Source organism: Ranitomeya imitator, chromosome 2 (genome assembly GCF_032444005.1).
Source record: "Ranitomeya imitator isolate aRanImi1 chromosome 2, aRanImi1.pri, whole genome shotgun sequence".
Lineage (NCBI taxonomy): Eukaryota > Metazoa > Chordata > Amphibia > Anura > Dendrobatidae > Ranitomeya > Ranitomeya imitator.
The window spans coordinates 253,046,709-253,061,304 of record NC_091283.1 but is presented as its reverse complement, the minus strand read 5'-3'; the positions used below and the strand labels follow the sequence as shown (position 1 = coordinate 253,061,304).

General features: G+C 43.4%; 1 protein-coding gene and 1 long non-coding RNA gene across 2 annotated transcripts in view; one reads left to right on the top strand and one right to left on the bottom strand.

The window, feature by feature from the left end:
* LOC138667361 (uncharacterized) overlaps window positions 1-11,071 on the top strand; it is a 29,963-nt gene extending 18,892 nt beyond the window's left edge. The window contains exons 2-3 of the long non-coding RNA XR_011318725.1: window positions 5,532-5,731; window positions 10,975-11,071. This is a non-coding gene — a long non-coding RNA (uncharacterized lncRNA). The remainder of the gene's footprint in view (window positions 1-5,531; window positions 5,732-10,974) is intronic.
* LOC138667360 (oocyte zinc finger protein XlCOF6.1-like) overlaps window positions 10,834-14,596 on the bottom strand; it is a 43,814-nt gene continuing 40,051 nt past the window's right edge. Inside the window, exon 6 of the mRNA XM_069755587.1 lies at window positions 10,834-12,067. Coding sequence (XP_069611688.1) covers window positions 11,127-12,067 — 941 coding nt within the window. The 3' untranslated portion in view covers window positions 10,834-11,126. The remainder of the gene's footprint in view (window positions 12,068-14,596) is intronic.

The window sequence follows — 14,596 nt, the reverse complement described above, 5'->3', positions numbered from 1 at the left end:
ACCATCGTCTTAGCCAGTTGTTTGCATCAAGGATCCTGTTCCATCTCCTGGTGCCATGCCCGTCTACTGGAAGGATAGAAGAAAAAACTACCTGTGCATCCAGTTCCTTTACTTTCTTCCCCAACTCTTCAAAGTCTTTGCAGATTGTCGGTAGGTCCTTCCTTGCCGTGTCATTGGTGCCAACATGTATCAGAAGAAATGGGTGGACGTCCTTGGAGCTGAAGAGCTTTGGTATCCTATCGGTCACATCCTTGATCATCGCACCTGGAAGGCAGCATACTTCTCTTGCAGTTATGTCCGGTCTGCAGATGGCTGTTTCTGTGCCTCTCAGTAGTGAGTCTCCCACCACCACCACTCTTCGTTGCTTCTTGGCTGTACTTTTTGCTGTCACTTGTTGCTGTGTGCCCTTTTCTTTTTTGCTTGCTGGTATTGTTTCATCCTTAGGTGTGCCATCTTCATCCTCTACAAAGATTTGATATCGGTTCTTCAGTTGTGTGGTTGGTGATTTCTCCATGGTCTTCTTGCTTCTTTTGGTCACATGCTTCCACTCGTCTGCTTTTAGAGGTTCTCTGACACTTTTTTCACCTTCTGTGACCAGTAGAGATGCTTCTGTTCTGTCTAGAAAGTCATCATTCTCTTTGATGAATTTCAAAGTTGCTATTCTTTCTTCCAGACCCCGCACCTTTTCTTCTAAAAGGGCCACTAGTCTACACTTCTGACAGGTGAAATTGGATTCTTCTTCTGGTCGATCTGCGAACATGTAGCACATGCTGCAGCTGACCATGTAGGTTGTCACATCTGCCATGTTGCTCCTAGATCCTGCTGACTTGCTGTGTGTTTTCCTTCTTGTGTAATCTACTCAGCCAAGCTCTCATGCAATAATGTCCTACAGCTAAAAATTCTGATTCAACCATTTTGATTCAACCATTCTGATTCAACCATTTTGATCAGGTGACATCGGCCTGAGAAAGATAATGTAAAGTGTTTCCTGTTGTGAATTCTGTTGGCAAGCTCCCTCCTGTGGTCATGAATGGTACTTCGGCTGGTTCTGTCCTTGGGCTTCCTCTGGTGGATGTGAGTGGGGCTGCGGCTTCTGAGTTTCCGTCCACAGGTGACGAGGTTAAGTCTTTAGGTGCTGCTCTATTTAACTCCACCTAGTGCTTTGCTCCTGGCCTCCAGTCAATGTTCCAGTATTGGTCTTGCTTTCTCCTGGATCGTTTTTGTGGCCTGACTTCCCTGCATAAGCTAAGTTCTGCTTGTGTTTCATTTGTTTGCTATTTTTTCTGTCCAGCTTGCTATTTTGGTTTATTCTTGCTTGCTGGAAGCTCTGGGACGCAGAGGGAGCACTTCCGTACCGTTAGCCGGTGCGGAGGGTCTTTTTGCGCCCTCTGCGTGGTCTTTTGTAGGTTTTGTGCTGTCTGCAAAGCTATCTTTCCTATCCTCGGTCTATTCAGTAAGTCGGGCCTCACTTTGCTAAATCTATTTCATCTCTGTGTTTGTATTTTCATCTTTACTCACAGTCATTATATGTGGGGGGCTGCCTTTTCCTTTGGGGAATTTTCTCTGACGCAAGGTAGGCTTATTTTACTATCTTCAGGGCTAGCTAGTTTCTTAGGCTGTGACGAGGCGCATAGGGAGCGTCAGGAGCGCTCCACGGCTATTTCTAGTGTGGTGTGATAGGATTAGGGATTGCGGTCAGCAGGGTTCCCACGTCTCAGAGCTCGTCCCATGTTATTAGAAACTATCAGGTCATTTTGTGTGCTCTTAACCACCAGGTCCATTGTTGTCCTAAGCACCAGGTCATAACAGTTTCCATGACTGAAGAAGACTAATGATTGAAGCTATCAGTGGTTTGTAATTTACTCTATATAATATGCACGGATCTGCTGGAAGCCGAATCCCTAAATATTTAATAGACTCCAGACTCCAATGAAATGGGAACAGGGGGTCCCGCAGTCTCCCAGACCTGAATATCGCCAGAGCCTCCGATTTATTGTAATTGACCTTAAAGCCAGAGCATCTGCCAAAACTTTCATAATGGCCGGTATTGCACGGTCTGAGTTCGCAATAAACAAAAGAATATCGTCAGCAAAAGCTGAGATTTTAATTGAGGTAGCCCCCACCTTGACACCCTCAAATGCCGATTCAGTCTGCAGCGTTCTTAAGAGTGGATCTAGCGCCAGATTAAATAACAGGGGCGACAATGGGCAGCTATGGCGCGTTCCCAGTTGGATTTCAAAAGACCTAAATAAAATGTTGTTTACCGAGATTCTAGACAACGGGTTTTTATAAATTGTTTTAACTGCATCACAGAACCAAGGGCCAAAATTTCTAAATGTTAATAGGTCATGCAAATAATCCCATGCCACCCTATCGAACGCCTTATCGGCGTCTAGGCTACCCACAATAGTTTTCATATGTTTATGTACTCTACTGTAAGATATAGCACCCAGGGCCGTTCTGATGTTATATCTAATAGATTTACCATGTATAAATCCCGTTTGTTGGGGTGTGATCAGATTTGGGATTATTTTTTGGAGTCTGTCGGCCAGGATTTTTGTAAAAATCTTGAAGTCGGAGTTAAGTAACGATATTGGTCTATAACCCTCAACTTGCACGGTTTTGGAAGAACAATGATAACTGCTTCGTTAAACCGATCTGGAAGGTGACCATTCATGACCACCTTATTCCACAACTCGCTAAGATGAGGTGCTATGGGGGCTCCCAGGATTTTATAATGTTCATTCCTGAACCCATCCGGGCCAGGTGCCTTGGAAATCTTTAGTTTGTTTATAACTTGTAGAATCTCTGTGGGAGTAATGGGAAAACTGATGGCCACCCTCTCCTCCTCCATGAGTGTTGGCACCAGGTGTCTTTGTAAGAAGTTCTTATTTTCCCCTCCCTCTTTTGGCTCCAATTTGTACAACTCCCCAAAGAATGACCCAAACTCATTCACTATCTCCTCATTACTTGTTAAAATAGGGCCATTACGTTGCTTTATTTTATGTATTCTCGTCGCCTTCCTAAATGGTCGCGTAAGGGACGCCAGTACCCTCCCTGGTTTGTTACCCCATTTAAAATATTTATGCTTTTGGTAATCTAAATTATTCATAGCCATATCGTGCGCCAAAGTGTCTGCTTCCTCCTTGGCCTCTAAGAATTTCTGTTTTGTTAATAGCGTATTGTTTAATTTGAAATATTTATAGGCTTGGGTTAAGGAACTTTGTGTTTCTAGTGTCCTTTTCATTAATTCTTTTCTTTTGTGGCTAACGTAGGATATAATTTGTCCCCTTAATACGTCCTTGGAAGCCATCCAAAACAACATCGCATCGTCACAATGAGAGCGATTGTCATTCTTGTAAACCTCCCATGACATTTGTAGATATTTTTTAAAATCCTCTGACTGAAAAAGGTATGAGGGAAAACGCCACTCCCTCTCCTGAGCTATAGGGATTGTTAAACTTGACTTAAAAGTTACTGGGGCATGATCTGATATATGAATATTTTGTATATCTGTTTGTAATATTAGTGGTAGTAGTGATGAGTGTAAGAGCCAACAGTCAATACTGGCGTGAGAGTCATGTACATGAGAGTAATGAGAGTAGTCCCTCTCTATTGGGTGTTGCAATCTCCAGACATCCACCAAGTCTAGCTGCTCCGACAATGATTGTATGTAGTTACCCTGAGTTGATTGCTGTGTAGTCCGTGGTCTAGATCTATCCATAGAGGCGTCACCCACCTCATTAAAGTCGCCCCCCATGACTACCCTAGATGTGTCCCACCTGCCATGCTCTCCATGATTCTATCTTGAAATTGTGTGTCAGGAGTATTAGGGGCGTATATATTAGCCAGGCTGAAGTTCATCCCTTCTATCACCACTCTAACCAGGAGGAATCTCCCTTGTGGATCCTCCATCGTATCAATTACTTCATACTTAAGGCTATTATGAATTAATATGGCTACTCCCCGCTGTTTTTTTGAATATGAAGCCTCAGCACATAGAATGTACTTTCTACTGTACATAGACGGGTGATTATTTTTTATCCAGTGTGTTTCCTGCAGAAAGATGATGTGAAAGTTTTTTATATGTAAAAAATTAAGTACCTTTCTCCTCTTAATTGGGGTATTCAACCCGTTAACATTCCACGAGCACCAATGCAGAGAGCGGATTGCGGAATCCTCAGAAGTGACCTGAACTGCCATCAACCCACACCCACACGGAAAAACATTTGACCAGTGTACAATAGCTGTGAGTGGGACCCCCGCCCATCCCAGCGAGTGGGCGTGATAGCTCCCAAGTCAAAAGTATTAAGTTTGTGCACGCAGAGACCCATCCCCCCTAACAAAATAAACTTTGTAACTGTGAATTGAGTGACTGAACCCAATGTGCTCATAAGCAGAATGAGCAAAACAGAATAAACATGTCCCTGATGAATGTACAAATAATAACATTAACCACGACATCACCGAAGACTAATAAACTAAATCAGCATCTTATGTTCAAGTATTGCCAGGTGCAGCTTGTGATTGGAGATCCCCCTGAAGAAATTTCAGGGCCTTTACTGGGTCGTTGAAGATCCAATTTTTCCCCGACATACCAAAACGTAGAACCGTTGCAGACAGGAGTAAATGCCTTGCGTCTGGCTGCCAAAGCAGCCGAATAGTCCTGGAACAAGAGAATTTTACTTTTGTCATAGAATAGGGATCTTTGCTTCCTGAATGCTGATAGAATGCGCTCTTTGTCTTGGAAGTCCAGGACTCTAAAAATGACCGGTCTTGGCCTATCTCCCTCACCTCCCCTCGGGGGTCCCAGTCTGTGGGCTCTTTCAATAGCCATTGCTCCTGAAGCTGGTAAAATACCTAGAGATTTTGGTAGCCATTCCGATGTAATCTTAACCAGCTCTGATGGGGGGACCGACTCAGGAAGGCCTATGATTCTTAAGTTGTTACGACGAGACCTGTTTTCAAGGTCGTCTACTTTGTCCCGCAGGTCTGAGATATCCTTCTCTTTATTGTCCAGTTTTTCGTTCAGGGCCTTAGTAGAGTCTTCTAAATCTGAGATTCTTTGCTCTGCCTCATCCATACGCACACCCTGAGCATTGACTTGCGACACTATCATGTCCAAGGAAGTTTGAAAAGCTGCCAGCCTATTGTCTATTTCAGACATTAAACGATCTATGATAGCGTTTGCAATAGACTGAGGGTTATCGCTAGCAATATCAGGATTTTTTGATATTGGGGAGGTGCTTAACTGATTACGTGTCGAATTTCTGCCAGCCCTGGCATTCTTGCCCGCAAATTTATCCATATGAAGTCAGATGCTGGTATAATGAGCAGAGATGTCGGTAATGTCGCATAAATAGTTAATTACATCAGTATTTGCTTTAGGTGAGATCTAGTGAAGCCTCTGCTGCCACCCGCAGTGTTGAGCTAGTATTGCCTCCGATGCCTTATAAAACTCCACAAAGGAAATAACACCGGGATTCCACAGCTCCTCACCGCTCAACTCCCCTGTGTCTTCTATCTCCCAGATCACAATCTGCGTTGTTGCAGACCCGGAGATGCAGTGCTGAAAGGTCGGCTCAGCCTGGGGACACTGTAGCTGTGCACACAGATCCCAGCCAAGACGGCGCCGGTGCACTGCGGCTTCCCTCTCCGTTCCCGCCACCAGCAATCAACGGTTGCCGCGTACCTCCCCTGTCACCGCTCACCTTCCTCCTTTAATCTCCGGGTAAGTGACTTTTGGGCTGTAGCACCGTATGTCTCCTTGGTCTCCTGGGGACCACGTGGCGTCCTTCCCCCACCAACTCCTGCTTCAGGGGGGCTTCGCTGCGTGCGGTACTACTTTCGGCGCTGCCTGCGCCACGGAACTCCGGGGCACCTGGAGAGCTGGATCCTCTGAGATGTGAATCCTTGTCCGGTGCTTATCCTGGCCGTTCGGTGTAGCAGCTTAGGGGATAAGGTCTTATAAATCCCCTGTGGCCTGGGAGCTCTTGTACAATGCGGCCATCAACAGGCTCCGCCTCCCGGAAGTCTTTAATCATTTTTTTACAAGATTCATGCCATTTTTCCCGGTGCCACAAAAGACACATTAAAACAAAACCAAAACAGGTTTTGCTGGGAAATATGTAGGTAAGGTACATCCTTTGCAGGTTAGTGACTTGCCTGTAAGGCCAAATATTTAACCCCAGACCGAAAATTTCCTCTCCCTCTTAGGCTTAGTTCAGACGCTGCGTTTTTTGAAGCGTTTCTCAACTTTAACATTGCTTTCAACCACTACAAATGCATTCACTGGGAAATCTCATTGTACCATGTAACACCCCTAGCTGGCCATGTGGTGTGTGACACATAAGCAGACCCATCTTGTTTCATTTATGAAGGAGGGACTCTTAACGTCACAGGGCCTATTTTTACTGGTGCATCAGGTGGCATTAATCTTCTTAACCTTCGTCCGGCTGAGTAGGTGCAATTGTAACTATTCCATTTTATAATTGCAATAACTTTTTTTTCGAAAAGCCGTAGAGGGCTGAAATTTCGTGACATCTCTGCAGTTTTGGTCCAGAATATATTGGCCAAATTTCAATAAAATATAAATGAAGGTACAATTGTACCTCTGCAGCCTGTTAACGTAAAATTATGCAGCCTGACGAAGGTTAAAGGGCCATTATGAAACGGTGGGTCTCCTAAGCTGTTGTAGCCTATGCTGTGAGTGGATGGGCTGCCAAGAATTACGACACACCACAATACCCCTGTCATAAGACGTCCAGGGGGGACTCCTGAAAGAGTGTGCATTGAATTCAAGGCCTGCCCTGCTACCAATTCATATGCACCCCAATAAGCCTTTGAACCCACATAGTGGATGGGCCCATGAAAATCCACTTCACAATATGCATTTTGTGCTCCATACTCCTTTGTTTTACACATTGGCGGCAAGGCCAGCCCTGCTGCATAGTCATATGCACCCCATTAGGCCTTGGAACCCACATACTGGATGTGTCCATGAAAATCCACTCGTATTTTTTATGGTATGATGGTTCCCTCTTTGCAGAATTATTTACAGGAGAATTTGGCAATTGTGTTTGCCATGTTTTTAACACTAAGGTTCAGATACGGCTTTAAAAAAGTCTAATCCTTGCAATACAAAGCAATTTCATTCAAGGAATATTAAGATTGAATAGTGTGAGTGCGTACATTTTTGTATATGTTAACAATAACATACAAAGGTTAATAATTACATATAAGGATTACATAAATATACTGATTACGTATATATGAAGATTAACTTCATACAGTCTACTTAGTTCATCACCAAGAGGCTTTTAAATATCATCCATCTGGAATATCAGAGAAGCAGCACCAAGACAGAGAACCTCTGGGAGATTACGTACACTGCATGGGCGTCCCCAATTATGCAGGTATCAGCACACTGTACATGTACAGGTACCCCAGTTTTGGCATCTGTCTTAGTCATGTTTCTCTGGTCTTATATCATGATTTACACTATGTAGTAACTCTAGTTTCACCCAGACCTTCAAAGTGGCCTGCTTTCAAGGTTGTATGAAACTGAGATATCATGGAGTCAGACGAGGGGCCATTAAACCACTAGAAAATAAAAGCCACAAGGATTTAGATCAAACCACCACAGGCAGAGGTTCAGTAAACCTTAATGTTTTACAATGACAAACAGCAAACATATAGAGGCTTCGAACTGTTTCTGAAGTGAGAAAACAAACATTTATCAAGATAGTGTCACTATGTGCATTGTCTGTCACATCTGTAGATGTTTTACAAGACATGCAGCTATGTGATTGTCTGAATGCATTCGATGTACAGTATTTCAATCTTGTTTACAAATCACCATTCGTATATTCGCCATTTGTACATTTGAGGCAGCCAAAGTTATGGCTCTCAAGGAGAGAATCTAATATAGTGGACAAAGAAATATTTGTAATAAACTACTGAGCCAAACTAACATCATTGCATTATCAAATTGATATGAAGTGTATTGTGTCCAATTTGAGCAACCAAGCAACACAAAAAGGAGCTTTTCCAGTGAGCTCTTTAAGGTACACAAATGTGAAGTGTTTGCCATCAAGGATGTGGTTTCACCAATGGGGGGTAACGGTTTAAAAAATATACTATTGCCATCACAGCCACCCTTGCCCAAACTTCACGGGCCTATAACAATACAAAGCATGTTCACCCAGGTCATGTCGTCGTAGATAAGGAAGAGACATTGCAGGAAACAGAGATAAGAATTAGGGCCAATGTAGTGGTGTGGGTCTCTGAGACTTGTAATGCAGTGTATGATCTGCCAAACAATTCCCCAATGGGGGTACCTTTTTAAAAAATACACTAGTGCCATTGCATGCCCCTAGCCCAAATATCAACGGCCTATAACAGTACTGAGCACATTTACCCTGGTGATCTAATGGCAGGAACATTTTATATTGCAGGAGACCGAGTTAAGAAGTCGGCCCAATGGAATGTCATGCCCAATTCCCCAATGTGGGATCCTTTTTAAAAAAAATAAAAGCGTGCCATCACAGCCCCCTTGGCCAAAATGCACCGTACAGAGCACGTTCACTCTGGTGATCTACTGGCAGGTACAGGACAGATTGCAGGCGACCGAGTTAAGAAGTAGGCCCAATATAATGTCATGGCCAGTTCCCCAATGTGTTGTCCTTTTTTTAAAAAAAATAAGAGTGCCATCACAGCACCCTTGGCCAAAATGCACCTTACAGACCACGTTCATCCTGGTGATATATTGGTTCTAGAACAGGAGGATGAGGATAAGTAGTAAGATAAGAACAAACAGACCAAATCTGGAAGCGTATACCCATGTGGGGTGAAGAGGTGCATGAGAATACGCCTTCCCAAAAGAGAGAATGTATTTGAGGTTATGTTTCGCTGTTTTAACTTGGTGGTGTACAAAAGTATTTCCCAATCAAGGCCTTGTTCATTTTTATAACAGTCAGCCTGTCAGCATTTTCAGTTGACAGGCGGATGCGCTTATCTGTTATAATTCCACCAGCGGCACTGAAAAACCCTGTCTGACAGAACGCTAGCAGCAGGGCAGGCCAGGACCTCCAAGGCAAAGAGAGCCAGTTTATGCCACGTATCATGCTTGGATACCCAATAATTGAAAGGCACAGAGGAATCACGGAGGACGTTTGCACAATCTGCAAGGTACTCCCTCACCATCTTCCCAAACAATTCACTTCTTGTGACAGCACCCCTTGCCTCTGTGCCGCCATGATGGGAGTGTCTGAGAAAACTGTCCCAGAACTTGGCCATTGTTCCCCTGAGGACCTTATGAGAGGCTTAGCAGTAAGGTACTACGTACTACAACACCAAGGCGCTAGAGGAAGGCTACTGATTTCCACCTGGATAAGGGGACTCTGAATTTTCCTCCAAACCGGCAGGACTCTGCCAGCCCTGTGATCTGTGCTCTGGACTGTGGATGCTGAAGCCTTCAGTAAAAGATAAAGAGACTGCAACCTTGTGTCCTCGCTCTTCACTGCGCCTCACACCATCCACCATCTACACACTGGGAAGCCCTGGGGACACACTTCACCTGTGGGAAGGTATACCATCTAGCTGCCATAACATCACGCCAGCGGACCCCTTAAAGCAGCATCGGTCACCCTGACAGAATACCACAGGTGGTGTCATGACCATATCCCTTTAAAGACCTTTCCCTTTAACACGGACATCCCGAGGGCCACGGACCGGGTCAGCCACCGTGACATTCCCCGAGAACCGAAGGACTCGGTACCGAGTACCCCACTGCCCTAACGGGGGCGCTCCAGATTTGCATGGGTCCATCCAGTATGTGGGTTCAAAGGCTTATTAGTGTGCATATGAATTGGTAGCAGGGCAGGCCTTGAATTCAATGCAACATTTTTTCAAGAGGCCCTCCTGAACATGTTATGAAAGTAGTATTGTGCTGCGTAGTAATTCTTGGCAGCCCATCCACTCACAGCATAGGCTACAACAGTTTAGGAGACCCACTGTTTAATAATGGCCCTTTAAGAAGATTAATGCTGCCTGATGCACCAGTAAAATAGGCTCTGGGACTTTAAGAGTCCCTCCTTCATAAATGAAACAAGTTGGGTCTGCTTATGTCTCAAACACCACATGGCCAGCTAGGGTTGTTACATGTTACAATGACATTTCCCAGTGAATGCATTTGTAGTGGTTGAAAGCAATGTTAAAGTTGAAAAACGCTTAAAAATTGCTGCGTCTGAACTAAGCCTAAGTGGGGGAGGAAATTTTTGGTCAGGGGTTAAATATTTGGCCTTACAGGCAAGCAATTAACCTGCAAAGGATGTACCTTGACATATTTCCCAGCAAAATCTGTTTTGGTTTCGTTTTTGTGTGTTTTTTGTGGCACCGGGAAAAATGGCATAGGAGTCAGGAATGCCTCCAGAGGTGATCCCCATGATGTTCCTGTGTCATGATTGATGAGTGTTTCCATGATTTTCAGACGTTTTAAGACCTTTAAAGGACCCCCAGGGGGATCGCGGTAAAAATACTCAGGTCTCCCATGGACTTACATTGGGCTCGTTGTTCTGGCCGAGTACCCGAGTATACCAATCTGCTCGACCCAAGCATTTTAGTGCCCGCTCATCACAAGAAGTATATAGTTTGAAGTCTGGGATCTGCCAATATGTGGCTGGTTTTCTGACTGTTTCGGATAACATGATACATGATTTTAGTTGTTTTAGTCTAGTCTTGCTTGAATATAGGTCAATATTAAATAGTCTCCTGATGAGTCGCCTTTGGTGAGGACGATGAAACCCGTAGAAATGAGAGGCTTCGAGAGTGAGTGTGTATACGTCACCTCACCCTATATACTGAGATTGACATGTTATTTTTATTAGTCATTTTCTGACTAACCTTCAGGGGGTGAATTATGGGTACAGTTTTACATTTGGAATTAATAAAGTTTAGTTTTATCCTTTTTTTCAGCAAACATGAGGAATGACAAGGGACAACCTATTTCAGAAGATTCAATTTTGGTTAAAACTATTCCAACATTATGAACATAAAAAAGGCTTCTCCCCTATGTGACATCTCTGATGTTTATTAACTGTTGATTTCCAAGTAAAATATTTCCCACATTAAGAAAATGAAAAATGCCTCTCCTCTGTGTGACTGCTCTGATGTCTAACAAGCGTCCCTTTCTGGGTAAAACATTTCCCACATTCTGAACAGGAAAACGGCTTCTCCCCTGTGTGAGTTCTCTGGTGAGTAACCAAATCTGATTTCTGGATAAAACATTTCCCACATTCTGAACAGGAAAAAGGCTTCTCCCCTGTGTGAGTTCTCTGGTGACTAACAAGATGTGATTTCTGGTTAAAACATTTGTTACATTCTGAGCATGAAAAAGGCTTCTTCCCTGTGTGAGTTCTCTGGTGCTTAACACAATTTGATTTATTGCTAAAACATTTTCCACATTCTGAACATGAAAAAGGCTTCTCCCCTGTGTGAGTTCTCTGGTGAGTAACAAGCTCCAGTTTCTTTTTAAAACATTTCCCACATTCTGAACATGAAAAAGGCTCCTCCCCTGTGTGAGTTCTATGGTGTGTAACAAAATCTGATTTACGTGCAAAACATTTCCCACATTCTGAACAGGAAAAAGGCTTCTCCCCTGTGTCAGTTCTTTGGTGTGTAACAAAATGTGATTTATGTGCAAAACAACTCCCACATTCTGAACAGGAAAAAGGCTTCTCCCCTGTGTGAGTTCTTTGGTGTCTAACAAAATGTGATTTCTTGTTAAAACATTTCCCACATTCTGAACATGAAAATGACATATTTGCATTAGGAACAGTTTGTATTTGAATGCCTCTTTTGTGACTTTGATTTTCCTTAGTAGTCGGTAATGAATCAGAAGATGGGACCTGTTTCATAGGATCAGATGACAGATCTTTGCTGTGAATGGGTGATGATATATCTGGAGTAATGGCATTCACTTCAGTTGTATCTTGTGGGATCTCAAGATCATCAGATTTAAAAATTGAAGATGTCAACTGTCCCTCTGATCTCCTGGTACAGTCATCTGCTAAGATAAAAAAAAAATACATTTTTTTTTAATTAAAATATCTTTTTATATTTTTGAACAGTTCTACTTAAACTGTACATAAAAATGGCAAGCTATGTAAAAAACCTTTATTTACCAAGACAATGACAGTTCACAGTCGAATAGAAAACCTTGTTGGATGAACCAGTAGTGTGTGGTGTTCAACTATTTGTTCATTCTGCCTCCCAAATATCGAATAAAAAGAAACCAATCAATGTTATGTAGGCGAAAATAATACCAATTGTCATCTCACAAAAAACAAGTCCCCACTCAGGTCCATCATCTGTCAATGGAAAAACAGAGGTTCCCACACTATTAGTGCCTCAAAGGCTGTTGAAAAGCAACAGTTTCTATAAACCAATCCAGCAAAATCCACTCTCACTTCTGAGTCTTGCAGTGTGCTCAAACAACATTTAGGATCCCTGTGTTTGGCAATATTATAGTGAGAAGAATCCACTTAATTTGCCGGGTGTGTTTCCTAATGACAGAAAAACCTACAATGGTAACAGAAATAACTTGAATCTGACAAAAGTAATAATAAGTAATTTATGAAAATGAGCATATAAAAGTCAGACATTGCTTTTCAACCATGCTTCCACCAAATTAAAAAAACAACACCTGAAATAGGCCGGGACAGAAATGATGGAATCCTTCACTTAATAATTTGTTGCACAACATTTTGAGGCAATTACTGCAATCAAACAATTCATGTAACTGTCAATGAGACTTCTGCACCTCTCGACAGGTATTTTGGCCACTCCTCAGGAGCAAACTGCTCCAGTTGTCTCCTGTCTAAAGGTTGCCTTTTCCAGATGGCATGGGCTCATAGAAGGCCACTTCAGAATAGTCCAATGTTTTACTCTTAGCCATTCTTGGATGTTTTTAGCTGTGTGTTTTGGGTCATTATCCTGTTGCAAAACCCTTGACCTATAATAATAATATAATAATAATTTTTATTTATATAGCGCCAACATATTCCGCAGCACTTTACAATTAAGCGGGGACATGTACAGACAATAAATTCGACTGATACCAAGCTTTCTGACACTGGGAAGCATATTTCTCTCTACAAACCCTTGATAGTCTTGAGATTTCATTGTACCCTGCACAGATTCTTGACACTTTGTGCCAGATGCAGCAAAGCAGCCCTAGAGCAGAGCCTCCTCCATGTTTCACAGTAGGGACAGTGTTCCTTTCTTGATATGCTTCATTTTTCCATCTGTGAACATAGAGCTGATGTGCATTTCCAAAAAGTTCAATTTTTGTCTCATCTGTCCATAGGACATTCTTCCAGAGGCTTTGTGGCTTGTCAACATGTGGTTTGGCAAATTCCAGTCTGGCTTTTTTATGATTCTTTTTCAACAATGTTGTCCTCCTTGGTCGTCTCCTTTGAAGTCCACTTTGGCTTATACAACGACAGATGGTGCAATCTGACACTGATGTTCCTTGAGCTTGAAGTTGACCTTTAATCTGTTTAGAAGTTTTTCTGGGCTCTTTTGTTACCATTCGGATTATCCATCTCTTTCATTTGTCATCAATTTTCCTCCTGTTGCCCCGTCCAGGGAGGTGGCTACAGTCCCATGGATCTTACATTTCTGAATAATATGTGCAACTGTAGTCACAGGAACATCAAGCTGGTCCATGAGGAGGTGGTGATGGCGAACTCAGTCGAGGGGTTCAAGAGAGGCCTGGATGTCTTCCTGGAGCAGAACAATATTGTATCATACAATTAGGTTCTGTAGAAGGACGTAGATCTGGGGATTTATTATGATGGAATATAGGCTGGACTGGATGGACAAATGTCTTTTTTCGGCCTTACTAACTATGTTACTATGTTACATGTTGAGAGTGATACACACCATGTCACCAAACAGCACAGTGAGTATCTGTAGCCCTATATACCGGCCACCAGGGCCGGAAGGAGCATCGGGCACTTCTGGCAATTGCCACAAGGGCCGGTGCCTGTTGTGGGCCACTTGATCCGTTCATGCTGGCTCGTCCACTATCAGTGCCGCAATCATGCAGTATTCTGTACTCACCGCCGCGCTGGAGAGGAGGAAGTGGGTGGTCTTCCATCCAGATCACGAGCTGCAGTGATGCAGTTGCGGAGGCAGGGCTGGAGACATACAGCACACAGCTTCCCCGGCACTGCCTCTACAATTGCACCACTGCAGCTGGTGATCTGGACTTAAGACCGCCCACTTCCTCCTGTCCAGCACGGCAGCAGGGCAAGAAAACTTGAACTCACGCCGCAGAGAGAACCGGAGTTCATTTGTTGTAAGTTGATTTTAGGCAAGCGTCAAAATAAACATAAGAGTAAATAAAAGCACTGTACAGCTCCTCTGGTGAACTATACCACCCAGCATGCCTTTGGAGCTTCAGGACATGCTGGGAGTTATAGTTCTCAAAAGGATAATGGTGACATAACATCACCTCTTGACATAAGTAGCACTTATGGGGTCTTAAAGGGTACCTGTCTGCTTATGTAGGCTGCCTGATCCATGGGCAACA